The 15828-nt window shown below is 40.8% G+C and overlaps 1 protein-coding gene across 1 annotated transcript in view; it reads left to right on the top strand.

Annotated features, from left to right (window-relative positions):
• FLT3 (fms related receptor tyrosine kinase 3) overlaps positions 1-15828 on the top strand; it is a 61180-nt gene that overhangs the window by 27908 nt on the left and 17444 nt on the right. The window contains exons 6-15 of the mRNA XM_037058889.1: positions 1455-1582; positions 1916-2055; positions 2151-2304; positions 3109-3277; positions 8959-9062; positions 9741-9852; positions 13296-13474; positions 14266-14372; positions 14485-14617; positions 14708-14812. Of these exons, the coding sequence (XP_036914784.1) occupies positions 1455-1582; positions 1916-2055; positions 2151-2304; positions 3109-3277; positions 8959-9062; positions 9741-9852; positions 13296-13474; positions 14266-14372; positions 14485-14617; positions 14708-14812 (1331 nt within the window). The remainder of the gene's footprint in view (positions 1-1454; positions 1583-1915; positions 2056-2150; positions 2305-3108; positions 3278-8958; positions 9063-9740; positions 9853-13295; positions 13475-14265; positions 14373-14484; positions 14618-14707; positions 14813-15828) is intronic.

The following is a 15828-nucleotide window of genomic DNA, read 5'->3' as shown; positions in this document are numbered from 1 at the left end:
AGAACCTAGGGGGTGTTCAGCTTTGGCTCCCTGGAAACATTATAGGAAAGTGAGCCTTGTGGGGCTGGGGGCTGTGTGGACTCACCGAGAAGTAAAAGTTACAGTGACAAAAGTGAGCCAAGGCTAGGCTGCTTAAATTTAGCTCATTGACAGGGCAGAGAAAATGGGCCATAGAGACCCACTGCCCACTGCTTTCCTGATTGCAAGTCTCTTGGGGACCCTTGGAGTTTAGGAGAAAGAGCAAAAGTACAAGCCCAAGAAAAGGGGAGGTGCAGGCATGCTCCAAGGACAGCACTCACAGGCTTCCTTTATCTCGAGGGATTTTATCTGTTTTCTAAAGGCAGGAATTTTAGGGGAATCTCAGGGGAGGATCTCAATAGAATATTCACCAGCTTTCCAGGTGTGTCCTTCTATATGCTATTGATCAAAATAAGTGTATAGAGGGGTCAGGGTAATTCTCTGGTCAGTTTCATCATCAAAGAATGTCATCAGAGAGGGACTGGGACTGAGGCGGGTCTGCCCCAGCATGCTCTAGAATGTGTAAACCATATGCTCCTAAGTGTCCTTGGTTAGGCAAGAGAAGACCTTGTGATTTATTATCTGGCTGTAAATTGCTCAGCTGGTTTGTTCAGCTTTCCATCTCTGTTTCCCCATTCCACTTGCTAAGGAATTTTCCTAGCTTCTTCCCCTCCCTGCCTCATTATAATAAGAAAAAAAAAAGCTCTCAAGGAATGATGCACAAACAAAGAGAAGAATACCTCTGACTAAATGATAAAAAGGGGAAAAGTGACAATAACTAGACTCCAAACGCTGTATCTGTTTTGGGGAAGGTCAAGGTTAGGGAAGCTCTGAGGAGGAACCAAAGTCCATCTTCTGCTGAAGAAGAGGGAAGGGCTTGCTAAATCCTGAGATGGGGCTGAGGGCTGACAGCGTCCCTCTGGAGGGATGCCTGGCCCTCCCCAGTCAGCTCTGGGAACTGAAGACTTTGCTACTTTCCCTCTCACTGGTCTGTCCCCTTCTGTGCTTCAAAGAAAAGACACCTCCCTTGTTAAACTGTATTACACAACTTCATCGTGCTTTCCTTTTCTCTCTCTTCCTCATCCTCACTTCTGTCCCCTTTCTCAATTCTTTCTTTCTCTCCCTTTAAACAACAAGAAAGGAGTCACCAAACACACACACACACAGAAACTGTTTTATTATGTAATTCTAGTGTTATTCTAATTGTTGAGATAATGAGTAGCTAGTTTCCTATGGACTCTACTAAAATCACAGATGTGGGCTTTTGTTTGCCTTTTGACCTTCTCCCTTCTTTGCACTTTGAGGCAGGCTCTTAATAAAGCTCTAGATAAAACTCTTAATAAAAAAGCTCTAGAACCTGTAACTGTGTTCTTCTGAACATTCATTTGTAATTTTAAAGCACGTTTAGTCAGATGACATTTATTTTCTAATTGTAGTTGTAAAGGAGAAAGTCCAGCTGTTGTTACAAAGGAGAAAAGTGTACTTCATGAGTTATTTGGAACAGACATAAGGTGCTGTGCAAGAAATGAGCTGGGCCAGGAATGTACCAAGCTGTTCACCATAGGTAAGACATAATATTATGTACGTGTTTTTTTAGTGACTATTCCTTAGAAATGATCTGGGACTAACTGTAAACATTTAGGTGATCATTCAACTTCAGAAATTCTATGGTCCTGTTATACCACTTTAAATGTAATATTATGGATCTAGAAGTGCTACAAGATTTAATAAAAATTAAAAGATTTCTATGAATTCATTTTTAAAGATTAATAAAATAATAAGAGGCTCATAACATTTGTGATGACATCAAAATTTCAGCTCTTCAGAATGCTCGGTATATATTTTACGATGGAGACAAATCACTTTTTTTCTTACTTGGAATGCTTTTGTCTTGTAGACCTAAATCAGACTCCCCAGACCACACTGCCACAATTATTTCTTAAAGTGGGGGAGCCCTTGTGGATAAGGTGCAAAGCTGTTCATGTAAACCATAGATTCGGGCTCAAGTGGAAATTAGAAAATAAAGCCCTGGAGGAGGTAATATGATGTGCTTGCATTCTGAAAATGCAGAAACAGCAAGCTGATAGTCCCGGTTGAAATCATTAAATTCATTTTGTTTTATTAAAACCTAGGGCAGCTACTTTGAGATGAGCACCTATTCCACAAACAGAACTATGATACGGATTCTATTTGCTTTTGTGTCATCAGTGGGAAGAAATGACACTGGATACTACACTTGTTCCTCCTCCCAGCATCCCAGTCAGTCAGCGTTGGTTACCATCATAGGTAATGCAGGCTGCTCATGCAATCTTTATCCTTATTTTTAGTTGCTTTAGTGTGGACTGTGACATATATGATGCAACTTTGGATTTCAATGTAATGTTAGTGTCAAAAGCTGATAAAGACACTGAATCAGAATAGCTTTGCAAACGTAAGCTGCCCACTGCCTCCCTTTTCCAGTTAAACTGAGCTCTCTTGAATGTCACTATCTTTGTACTTACTCCATTGTAATGTGAGCATCTGTTTGTGGAATTTTGTCTTCCAGTAGACTATAAGTTTCTTAAGGACAGGAGTAACTCTGTCCTTGTAGTCCCAGAACCTGGCAGAGAGCCTGACATGAAACAGGCTGTTAATACATGCTTGTTCTGAGAACTGAGAAGACAGTGAACAGTGGCTGAGAGATCCCGACAAGCACTTACATGCATTGAGATTTGGGTAGACTAGGGAGGATTTGAAAACAATCATGCCTTAAGTAATTTCAGATTAATTAAATGCTAAAATGTGAAGTGATTCTCTTATCACACTGATAAGGACATGTTCCACAAGGAAGCCTTGTGAGTATTGCTGGCTAGATTGTTCTTTTTCTTGTGCCCTGAGGTTACTTTACATGGCATGTGTCACTGAGAGAGTCAGTCTGCCTGAGGACCCTTACTCTGTACATGGCCGGATGTCATGTATATGACTTTTCAAACCTTAGAAATTGTGTGCAAAGAGTTTCCTTGCACTAAAACTGATGAATAAAAATGTATTCATTGTCTCAATATATTTTCATATAGATCTCATCTAATTTATATATGCTTTTTTTAACAGAAAAGGGATTTATAAATGCTTCCAAAACCAATGAAGATTATGAAATTGACCAGCATGAAAAGTTTTGTTTTTCTGTCAGGTTTAAAGCCTACCCACAAATCAGATGTACATGGGCCTTCTCTCAAAAATCATTTCCTTGTGAACAGAGTACCCTTGATGACGGATACAGGTGAGACAACACAGAGCTCCAGGTCTCAGTATCATTCTTAGCACAACTCTCCTTGTTGCCCTAACAGAGGGGAGACTTTGTGTTATGACTTTGTGTATTATCGAGCTGACACTGGAGACAGCAGATGTGAGGACACAGTAAGAGAGTTTTATAATCAGTTCAGATCCTGTAACCACCACCTGAAAAACGGAAAGAATCCTGTTAGTTTGAGCAAGGGTCTGTGGTGTTTTCTGAGTCACCAGATTGTCACTTCCTGTTTGAGAGTACATGCTGCAGGGAGCGCACGACTCTCCCTCAGCTGGTTTGCAGAGGATTGGGGAAGTAAAGCCCTTGAAACACAGGAAAGCATTACCTGTCGGGGTATTGATTTGTTTTCAAAAATTGGTCCAGAAATTGCCCAAGAATCAATGCTAAAGGAAAATTTTGTTTCCCCCCAGTGTCAGAGAAGCACTTGGCCCAATGGGATTCCTTTTTAACCCAATTCAAAGATTTAAAAAATCAATTCAATTTAGTTCAGTGAATATTCCTTCAATATCTTCTTGATGAGTTTGACGCTTTGTGGGGCTACCAGGAAGAATAAGGTAGTGTTTCTCTCTTCCTCAAATTTACAGAGCTACATGTAGGTGCCACAGGCCACCTGGGAGATCATTGCTACTGTGCTGGTGACACCTGGTACATCCTCTTAAGATTTCACAGATTCATTGATTAGAGGACCATATTTCTGATATATGGGTCATGGACTAATCTAGTAGGCAAATTAATTTGGTTTGTTTCCATAATCACAATCTATGCTCCTGACTCACAGTAGTTATTTTATAACTATCTAGCTAAATGAATGAATCAAGGCAGGTCCTGATTCCCATATTGTTTTTGACTTTTCAGTTATCATGAACTGCTAATATAGTTGAGCTCTTTGTGTGTTGAATCTCACCAGTGAGTTTATATGCTCCATCAGTGTTGGCTCTCTGTCATTTCTCTATCTTAAATGCCTCCTTCAGTCAGGGGTGTTTAATAGATGAACAAATCATTGTCACCCCTGGAATGCAACTCTGAGTGTAAAACCTGTGCCAAAGATGAGTCAGTGCATCCTTTTTGCACTGCAAGGACCACACACAGCATTTACCACAACACCCAGCACTCAGTGTTCATTTTATTTTAAAAAGTTCTCAAAGAGCTATAGCATTTGTTGATGATAATGATGCACCACTTAATACAGATGCAAAAGGAACATGGTGCCAATTTCATCATAAAAAAGTAGTCAAAATATTGCATAAAATGAACAACAGCCCTGACTGGTGTGGCTCAGTGGGTTGAACATTGTTCTGTACACCAAAACATTGCTAGTTCAATTCCCAGTCAGGGCACATTCCCAGTGGGCCAGGTCCCCATTGAGGGGCATGCGGAAGGCAACTGATCGATGTTTCTCTTGCACATCTGTGTTTCCTTCCCTCTCTTTCTCCCTCTTTTCCCCTCTCTCTAAAAATACATAAGTGAAATCTTAAAAAAAATATGTGAACACTAGTGCTCTAAATGTCTTTTGCTGTCTACACGAGGCTCAGTGTTGAGATGAGGTGGCAGACTGAATTATAATCTGAGTTCTTTTCAACTTTTTATCATAAAAATTTCAAATTCACCAGTAAATTCCAAAAGTAGTACAGTGAGCTTCCCTTTCCCACCACATAGATTCAATAGTTTAATCAAACTGACTTTTGCTTGTGAAGTACAGTATTTTACTGTTTCAAAAGGTTATATAACTTTTTGTATGCAACTGAAAGGTTTATGTAATAACATGACTCCTGAAAAAGCTTTGATGTGGTCACAATGTGTGCGACAGACGCCTCTCAGGTTCCCTACATTCACAGCTTCATTTCTCCAATTTACTTCCTCAAATATTACCCCCCGAGTTCACTACGGTTTGCCTTTACATGTTCACAATTTATCAAACTGTAACTTTCCGGCAGTTCGGATAGCCTGGTCATGAGAAAATGTTCTAGGATAGTTCATTGTTAGTTTTCACAATTTTGTATCTCTATAAACTGAATTACAAACAAATCTACCTTTGTTTTTTCTAGTTTCATGGTAAAGAAAAAAACCCAAATTATTAGAGTTTTATTATTATTTAGTAATTTCCTCTTAAAGACGCTCCATGGGCCTCTATGGAGACTTGAGTCTGAGGAAGAGGGGATCATCTGCTTCTTGGTAAATGACCTCAGTCCATCAGCTCTCCGCTGTCTGGTTTCCCCAGGGCCCATTTTATTATTCTCGGCATTTCGATTTGACTGTGTAATCCCTTGTTCTTTGAGTAAAGCGTTCTTCACTTTATAGTCAAATTACTTCCTGAGCTACTAGAAAGAGGCTGCCTTTCTCCACTCCTCCCTGGAGGCGCTAAATGGAAAATAAAAAGGACCTGTCTTTTGATTGTTCAGAGGAGAAAACCTTCTATAGCGTGCAGTGAGAGAACATCTTAGTCACTGAGATAGTATGTCAATGTAAACTCCAATTCCCTCATCTCCCGTCTCACACCAGCTGACCATTTTCAGAAAAACACTGAGGGAAAGAGGAAGCTTTGAATCTCTTAGCCACCTCGTAGGTTGGTCCCTTTGGAATTTCCAAAGGAGGTTCAGCAATGCTGTTGTTTCTTTTGCAATGACTGACTCGTAAACAGGAAGGCAAGCAGTTTAAAATGACCTGGATATTCACCTCTGCCTTCAGGTTATTTATGTGACCACTTTCCTACCTGAGATTGAGGACACGCAAGGTGCTATCTGCTTGACACCAAGGCCAGTCACAGTCCATGAAGACGGCACAAAACACTTAGGAGGGAAAGAATTTACAGAACACTTAGCTTTGGACCACATGACAATCAATAGTTGTATTGGCCATTTCTTCCTCTGTCAAATTGATTTGTGCTTTTGGCATGGTCCCTGGCTAGCCACATGGCTTCTTTTTTTTAAGTCTTTTCTTGTTCCTTTTCAGCGTCTTTAGCTGTTGTCTAGTGAGAATTACATGTTTCCTCATAGTGGCTCACATCTTCTCTTGGACCACGTAAACTCTGTCTCACCAAAGTCTGGGAATCACAGAATTTACTTTTCTCTCTAGTGTTATAAGTTGGCTTTCCCCTAATCTTTCTACCACTTGCACTTCACAGTCATTGCTTCTTGTTGTCCAGAAGTAGGTCAGGATAAAAGAAATTACCTTTTTACTATTTTAATAGGTTTAAAATTTTTTTCTTTTTATTGTTGTTCAAGTACTGTTGTCTCCATTTCCCCCCACCACCTTTTTACTTTTCAAAAAATGTTATTTATTTACAATAATCCTCACATGGGTATATATTTATTGATTCCAGAGAGAGAGGAAGGCGAGGAGAGAAATAGAAACACTGATGTGAGACAGAAACATTGATCGGTTGCTTTTCATATGCACCCTGACTGGGGATTGAACCCCAAACCTAGGTATGTGCCCTGACTTGGAATCAAACATGCAGTCAGAATTACCTTCCAGCTTCACAGTTAAGGATGCACAACATTGGTGTCAGATAAACGCAGATTCAAAGCTACCCATCCTTTGCTAGCTGTGCAATTTGAATCTTAGGCATCAGCTGGTGTTCTGTTTTCTCCTTCATCTCCATATCCAATCCAGCACCTGCTTTCTCTTTTTTTTTCCAGGTACCTCTTAGGTACCTCTTTCCTCTCCTTTCCCATTTTCCCTGCCTTAGGCAATGCTCATCTTTTCATGCTCTGTTCAAATCTGAGTTTTCACTTCTCTCCTAGGACTTCCCACATAATACTGTAACTGCTTATTGACTTATCTGCCTTCCCCCCCAAACTATAAATTCTGTGAGAACAGAAATCTATTTTTTCTAAATCACTGTTGTATTCCTGATTCCTTCCACAAATAAGCTCTACCAATAATTGTAGAATAAATGAATGAATGAATGAATGAATTCCTGGGTTTCAACAATTGCCTCCAGATTTCCCTCCAATAAACTTTTCCTATGGCCATTAGTCTAAATTAAAATAGTGTTCCTAATAATCCTCCCTTGCTCAGGAGTCTATAGCATCTTCTGCTTTCTCCATCAGGTCTAAATAATTCAGCTGGGTTTCAAGGTCCTTGATCATTGGCTCTCCCCTACACATTTAGCCCTCTTTTCCACCAATATCCCAATGAGCACCTCTGCTCAGTCCATTGACCTCCCTATTACTCTCCTTTGTGGCTGTGTGAATTTCCATCTCATGTCTTAAGTCCTGCTTTTGCTTCTCCTCAGATGTCTTTTCTTTTGCCCTATCATTAAAACTAACTCATTTGTGGAGATCTGGTACAAGTCCCACTTCTACGAAGCCATTGAAATTTGACTCATCTCTACTGGCCTCTGATCCACTTATCTTCTCTTGGCCTTATTATATTGTTTAATGTTATAACTATTCTATTTATGTACTTTTGTCCACCTACCTGGATATACTTTTGAGGACAGGAGCCATATTTTATGTTTTTTGCATCCTCTATAGCTCCTAGTTTATGGCTGGCCCTCACTCTGGTCCTCTTGTTTATGTTTCTACCTTGCCCATACCCAGTCTTTGTTTTTTGTTGTTTTTTTTTTTCATTATAAGTAGGCTGTATAGATGAAGACTAACTAAATAACCTCTGAAAAAGCCTTATATTTTTTTAATGTAAGGGAAACTTTTAAAAATCTTTATACATCAATATATGTATCTTTTAGAGAAAGGGGAAGGGAGGAAGAAAGAGAGGGAGAGAAACATAGACATGAGGGAGAAACATCGAACAGTTGCTTCTCACACTCCCAACGAGGGACCTGGCCTGCAACCCAAGCATGTGCCCTGACTGCGTATCTAACCAGCGACCTTCAACCTGTTGCTTTGTGGGAAGACACCCAACCTACTGAGCCACCACTCAGGGAAGGGAACTTTTTTATTTCTTCAATGCATAAAGGCATATTCAACAGATCCTCACTCCCCTACCTCTCTTATACTGTCCCACATCCCACTACAATCTGCCATATGCATGACAGATATGGGGGATAACCCCCAAGGTCAAGTTATCTGTGTCAAAATGTGTTGAGTGGTTGATGAGCATTCCGAGTGGATATTAGAGCCTGCTGAGATTGCCCAAAGATTTTGTACAAATTCAGTTAATTTGAGTCCTCATCGCTGTTAATTGCTATTTAAGTCAAGGGTTGGTCATAGGTTTGGCTTGGACCAATGCCAGAGAACCATTCTTTTAGGAAGCAAGGGAGTTATGGGGTCCTCCAGCACAGAGGTTTTTCCATATTTCTGGGAATTTGGACTAGTCCAGAGTGTGTAGAATAGCAGGGGTGGGAATCTTCTTGTCTCTCTGAGGAGCCTCAGCCTAGATCAGTGTGTCTCAACTTTTAATTTGCATAGGAATCACATGGAAATCATGGTAAAATTCAGACTCTGAGTCAGTAGGCTTGGGTTGGAGCCCAATTTTGTATTTCTAACAAACTGACAGATAACACAGGTGCTGCTGCCGCCTGCCCACTAACCATACTTTGAGTGAGAAGGGCCAAGCACACAGATAGTCCTTGTCCATTGAACTTTAGAGAGTGAATGTCTAAGGGAGATTCCTGCCATGCACACCATCATTCATTTCAGCATCTCCTGTAAGAATTGTGCTAAGTCTGTCTTCAATTCTTTTTAAAACAGTGTATCTAAGTTTTGCAACCACAAGCACCAGCCAGGAGAATACATATTCCATGCAGAAAATGATGATGCCCGGTTCACAAAAATGTTCACGCTGCATGTAAGAAGTAAGTTAAATTATCGAGAAATTTAATTTTAACCTTATAATTCCTTAACTATTAATTAACTATGACCTGAAAGAGCTAAGTAATGATTTACAGGCACTGATGTAAGACTTCTCATATACTGAAGTGTTTTGAAATTTCACTTTCATACCTACTGGCTTTGTTTTTACATATATCTTTTTCTGTGTTCATTCTTTGAAGCCAAGAGACTTATTCCATGTGCTCTGTGAATGTGTTTAGTGTTGTGACTGTTGACTTTAGTACTTTGAAAGGTCGTGTTAGGGAAAGGCCAGGCATCATATTACCTGCTTTTTACTCATTTTAATATTTTTGTTTCTCTGATTTGTACAAAGATAAGAGTACATTTCACTGGAAGTGTTGTAGCTACTTCTGAAGCTAAGAGTTATTTTGAGGTAGATAGAGGTCTACACCTTAGCTGTCTATGGAACCTAGCAATGGGAAAGTGGTGTTATGTGGACAGGCAGTCAGGCTGCCTCTGCAGAAGGTTACATGATGGGAAAAGAGAAAACAACCAAAAACCTTGTGTCGTCCTGCATGAGAAACCCTCCCAGAAGCACAAACTGCTTGGAGTAAATGGGCCACCTATACAAAGCTGACTTTGAAACCATTTCTGTAAAGTACTGTTTTTTGTGAGCTTATTTTTCATGTTATTCTCTACAGGGAAACCTCATGTTCTGAGCAAGGAATCATCAGCAGGTTATGCCTCTTGTTCCTCAGATGGCTATCCATTACCATCTTGGACCTGGAAGAAGTGTTCAGACAAATCTCCCAAGTAATCAAGACACTGGCATCTTGTTCCTAATCTTAGTGGAAATGCTTTGAGTTTTTTTTTCTTTTTAATATATTTTATTGATTTTGCCATTACAGTTGTCCCATTTCCCCCTTCATTCCCCTCCACCCTGCACACTCCTTCCCCACTATTCCCCTCCTTTCGTTTATATCCATGTGTCACAAGTTCCTTAGATTCTATATTTCCCCCACTATTCTTGCCCTCCCCCCATATCTATTTTCTACCTACCATCTATGCTACTTATTCTCTGTACCTTCTCCCCCCTTCTCCTCCTCCCACTCACCTGTTGCTAACCCTCCATGTGTTCTTCATTTCTATGGTTCCACTCCTGATCTAGCTGTCCTCTTGGTTTGCTTTTGTTTAGGTGTGATTGTTAATAACTGTGAGTTTGCTGTCCTTTCACTGTTCATATTTTTATCTTCTTTTTCTTAGATAAGTCCCTTTAACATTTCTTATAATAAGGGCTTGGTGATGATGAACTCCTCGAATTTGACCTTATCTGAGAAGCATTTTATCTGTCCTTCCATTCTAAATGAAAGTTTTGCTGGATAAAGCAATCTTGGCTGTAGGTCTTTGGATTTCATGACTTGGAATACTTCTTTCCAGCCCCCTCTTGCCTGTAAGGTCTCTTTTGAGAAATCCGCTGACAGTCTGATGGGAACTCCTTTGTAGACGACTGTCCCCTTATCTCTTGCTGCTTCTAGGAATCTCTCCTTCATTTTAATCTTGTCTAATGTAACTATGATGTGGCTTGGTGTGTTCCTTCTTGGGTCCAAGTTCTTTGGGACTCTCTGAGCTTCCTGGATTTCCTGGAAGTCTATTTCCTTTGCCAGACCGGGGAAGTTCTCCTTTATTATTTGTTCAAATAAGTTTTCCAGTTGTTGCTCTTCCTTTTCCCCTTCTGGTACCCCTATAATTTGGATGTTGGCATGTTTAAAGATGTCCTGGAGGTTCCTAAGCCTCTCCTCATTTTTTTGAATTCTTGTTTCTTCATATTTTTCTGTTTGGTCATTTCTTTCTTCCCTCTGGTCCACTCCCTTGATTTGAGTCCCAGTTTCCTTTCCATCACTATTGGTTTCCTGTGCATTTCCCTTCATTTCACTTAGTTTAGCCTTCATTTGTTCCTCTAATTTGTGACTAAAATCAACCAGTTCAGTGAGCATCCTGATCACCAGTATTTTGAACTGTGCATCTGATAGGTTGGCTATTTCTTGGTTGCTTAGAGTTATTGGCTCTGGGCCTTTGAGTTCTTCTTGAGCCATATTTTGGACTGTTCGTGCCTGTTATGTATGAGGGGCAGAGCCCTAGGTGTTCACCAGGGCGGGGTAACTCAGTCACTGGGTTGCAACGCTGTGAGGGCGCGGTCAAAGAGGGGCAGTGGTGGTCCCCTCTGCTGCTTTCCACTGTTGGGGCCTGCAGGGTCTGTCTCACTGCTTGCTCCTTTGCCTGGTTTATCTGCGTGCGAATGTGTGACCTCATTCAGCCTGCCACCTTGCACCCTCACTGGGTCTACCTGCTACAACCCCATGCCTGGGATCTGCCAACCGCTGCCTGTGCGCCTGGGTCGGTCTGGCCGAGTTTTCCAGCCCAACCCCGCTCTGCCAGCCGCTGCCTCCGCCCCTCTTACCAGTCTGGCTGAACGGTTCGTTGTTGTCGGACTTCCGTATAGTTCAATTTTCTGTGTTTTGGTTGCGTTTTTGTTGCTAAAACTTTGTTGTCTTTAAACTTGGTTGTGCGAGGAGGCACAGTGTTTCTACCTACACCTCCATCTTGGCTGGAAGTCCAGAAAGCTTTTAGTTTTTGCCCATTGAATATGATGTTGGCTGCAGGTCTCTCATATGTGGCCTTTATTATGTTGAGGAATGCTCCCTCTCTTCCCACTTTGCTGAGTGTTTTTATCATAAATGGATGCTGTACCTTATTAAATGCTTTTTCCACATCTATTTTATGATCATATGATTTTTGTCTTTCCTTTTGTTTATGTGATGTATTACATTTATTGATTTGCAAATACTGTGCCATCCTTGCATCCCTGGGATGAATCCCACTTGATCAAGGTGTATGATCTTTTAAAGTGAATGCAGTTTGCCAATGTTTTGTTGAGGATTTTAACATCTCTGTTCACCAGCAATATTGGCCTATAGTTTCCTTTATTTGTTGTGTCTTCACCTGGTTTGGGGATTAAGATGATGCTGGCTTCATAAAAACAGTTTGAGTCTTCTGTCTTCTTGGATTTTTTTTTAATAGTCTGTGAAGGATGGGGGTTAGCTTTTCCTTAAGTGCTTTGTAGAATTCTCCTATGAAACTGTCTGGTCCAGGGCTTTTGTGTGTTGGGAGTTTTTTGATTACTGCTTCAATTTTGTCAGCTACTATTAATCTATTCAGGCTTTCTGCTTCTTCATTGAGTTTTGTAAGATTATATTTTTCTAGAAATTTGTCCATTTCACCCAGGTTTTCAAATTTCTTGGTATATAGTTCTTTGTAATAATTTCCTACAATCCTTGGTATTTCTGTGGTATCAGTTGTAATCTCTCCTCTTTCATTTCTAATTGTGTTTATTTTGGTCCTTGCTCTTTTTTTCTTGATGAATGTGCTTAAAGGAGGTCTGTCAAACTCATTTCCCTGGGGGCCACTTTAGCCTTGTGGTTGCCTTCAAAGGGCTGAATGTAATTTCAGCTCCTTAACAGTTAAGGAGTAGTTACATCTATATAGTCCTAAAATTATTTAGATCCTTTGAAGGCAACCTCAAGGCTGATGTGGCCACCAGTGAAAATGAGTTTGACACCCTGGCTTACAGGCTTGTCAATTTTATCTTTTCAAAGAACCAGCTTCTGGATTTATTGATCCTTAGAATTGTGCTTTTAGCCTCTATGTCATTTAATTCTGCTCTAGTCTTGGTTATCTCCTTTCTTCTACTTGCTCTGGGCTGTCTTTGTTGTTGTTCCTCCAGTTCTTGTGTAGTTTTTGTGTATTACATTGTTTTTAGTTTGTAAACTAACCCTATAGAAACAAGATGACCATAGAAACTAACAGGAAAACAGTAGGACAATTCAGGTGTTAGAGTTTAGCCCTAATTGATAGGCCTAAGTGATTAAAGCTGTGACTTGATACGCTTCAGTATCTGCTTTTGAATAGAGACTACTTTCCTTTCACATCAAAAAACAAAAAAAGACACTGACATCTCTTGAGTTGGAAGAACATGAAATTCACACTCTCCTTGACATATTGGCTCTTTTAAGAAGAAATGATGAAGTATTTCAAATGCATACCTCTGAATCCACCATAATTCTATGTGGTCATAGATCATTTCTGATAACTCATGATAGATGAATATCTTTTCAAGCTCACTTAGAGAAACCCCAACTTCCAGTGTGATGACAGCCCCACCTACCTAACCTACCTCTCTGTCTGTCACTTCTTTTCAGCTGCACAGAAGAAATCACGGAAGGAATTTGGAATAAAAAGGCTAATGGAAAAGTATCTGGACAGTGGCTATCGAACAGTACTCTGAACATGAGTGAAGCCATCAAAGGGTTTCTTGTGATGTGCTGTGCATTTAATTCCCTGGGCACAGCTTGTGAAACAATCCATTTAAGCTCACCAGGTACACAGCAGCTGCTATTGTAATGCACCACCTTCAGGAATTCCCCACTAGAAGTTAGTCCCTGTTGTTCATTTTTGTCTGGGGGATTTTATAAGAACGTAGAAGTTCAGTGTGTGATACCAGAAGGCTTTTTGAGTCAGGCAGGAATCCCCACTGAACCTACATTGTTGTGTAGTTCAGGGGCAGAGTGACTTCTGTGGAACATTATTATGACTCACAGGTTAGAGTGATGTAGATAGAACCACAAACTCCCAGAGCAGTGAATATCTCCCGAGAGGCTCAATTTTAGAAAAACAGATTTAGTAATTTGGAGTTGCTGCCATTTTCCCTTCTGCTTAATCTCCTTATGTGCCTTTAGTTTGTTGTTTTATAATTTTTAGTTTTGTTTTTTTAGAGCCATCCTAAGTTAATTCTGAAGCCTAGCTGCCTACACTTATTCAGAATCACCAGCACCCTATAACTCATTTCTCCATTGTCATACAATATAATACCTTCAATATCTTTTTTTATCTGGCTTGTCTATCCTGTGGGTTAAAGTAGATATAATTCCTATAATGCTATGATTTTTAAGAATTGGTACAGGATCATAAAAATTGTCTAGGGAGGAAACTTGTCCTTTATACTACCATGGCCTGATTTTCCATGGGGAGTGGAACATTTGCAGAGAACTTGAGAAGATGCAAAGCCTGATGACTTAAACAGGATATGTGAGATGGTGATGTGCTTTCCCTATCAGATCAGTCGGGAATCCTAAGTCACTGCTTGGCGACACTTTTGTTTTGTTCTTGCAGATCCCTTCCCTTTTCTTCAGGACAACATCTCATTCTATGCAACCATTGGGCTCTGTCTCCCCTTCATCGCTGTTTTAACCATGCTACTTTGTCACAAGTACAAAAAGGTAAAAAAACAAAACCAAACCAACCCCCCCCAAAACTAAAAGGTAACAGTTTATCATGGTTTCCTCTTTCTGAAGAGCTGCCTGTTGCTGACTTGTTATTTCATCTCTGAAGCAATATAGGTATGAAAGCCAACTGCAGATGGTGCAGGTGACTGGTTCTTTGGATAATGAGTACTTTTACATTGATTTCAGAGAATATGAATATGATCTTGAATGGGAGTTTCCAAGAGAAAACTTGGAATTTGGTAAGAATTGGATGTTCCAGATGTTTCCATAGCATGCCCTTTCTTGTGGGAAAATCTTGAACCTGCACTCATTCACCATTTATCTTACAGGGAAGGTACTAGGATCAGGTGCTTTTGGAAAAGTGATGAATGCAACAGCTTATGGAATTAGTAAAACAGGAGTCTCCATCCAGGTTGCTGTCAAAATGCTGAAAGGTACAGTGGAATGATAGCCACAAAGATGGGCGGTGCAGGCTTTCTCCTCTCCTTCTCTTTTCCATCATTTTTGTGGGTACTGCTCACCATTCTTCAAAGCTGAAAAGGAAGTGAGTTGGGGTTAGTGCCAACCAAATTGTGAGTACAACATGCAAGTCATGAATCCAGAACTCCACCTCTTCTTCCTCTTCTTGTTTAGTGTTTTGTTGTTGTTGGGGTGGGGGTGGGGGCTTCTGTATTTGGGAATAGTGTTACTACAGGAAGTTGTCGTTGATGCCATTTTGACACAGACTTTGGGTGGAAGAGCATATTGGAGCTCTCTGTATTGTTTCTCACCCCTTACCCCATCCAATCCCATCTGGCTCCCACCTCCATCACCCGCCTCAGCTTTGCTCATTTTGCAGGATCCCCCTTCCCCACCCCACTGGCTTTTGCTAAGGTGGTCAGTAACTTCCAGTGAACTGAAGTTTAATGGACATCTTTCTGTTCTCATGGAACTTGAAGTTTTAACATAAATCAGCAGGATTGACTTTTCTCCTCTTAAAAGCCTTTTTTCTTTTGGTTTCCTTGTCACCACTTTTTCTGGATTTCCTCCCAACTCACTCACTGCTTCACAACCCTTTTCCAGCTCGCCTTCTGCCCAGCTCTTTATGTGGAGTTCCAGGAAGCTTGCGGCTGCTGCACCTCCTGCCACCTTCACTCCACGTGCTCACCCTAGGCCAGCTCAGCCACACCCAGGACTTTACCTGGCACACCAGTGGTTCTCATGTTTGCACCTTCCGCCTAAGCCTCAGGGGCATATGTCCAAATGCTTAGCTGTCTGAGAAGCCCCATTAATTCAGCTCACCATAACTGAATTCCTCCAACCCCAGCCTTCCACCAATACTCCCTTTTCAGTAATTGGTCTGAGTACCCATGACTTGCCACTGTCCACACAATTGGGCAAACCAGAAACCTAGGACTCATCTTTGAAATCATCCCCATTCTAGCACCCCAGAAACTATTCCCATCAGATT

The sequence above is a fragment of the Sturnira hondurensis genome, unplaced genomic scaffold, assembly GCF_014824575.4.
Source record: "Sturnira hondurensis isolate 20B ecotype Veracruz unplaced genomic scaffold, ASM1482457v3 Scaffold0010428, whole genome shotgun sequence".
Lineage (NCBI taxonomy): Eukaryota > Metazoa > Chordata > Mammalia > Chiroptera > Phyllostomidae > Sturnira > Sturnira hondurensis.
Note: the sequence above shows the minus strand (reverse complement) of the source record. Positions and strands in the feature narration are given on the sequence as shown.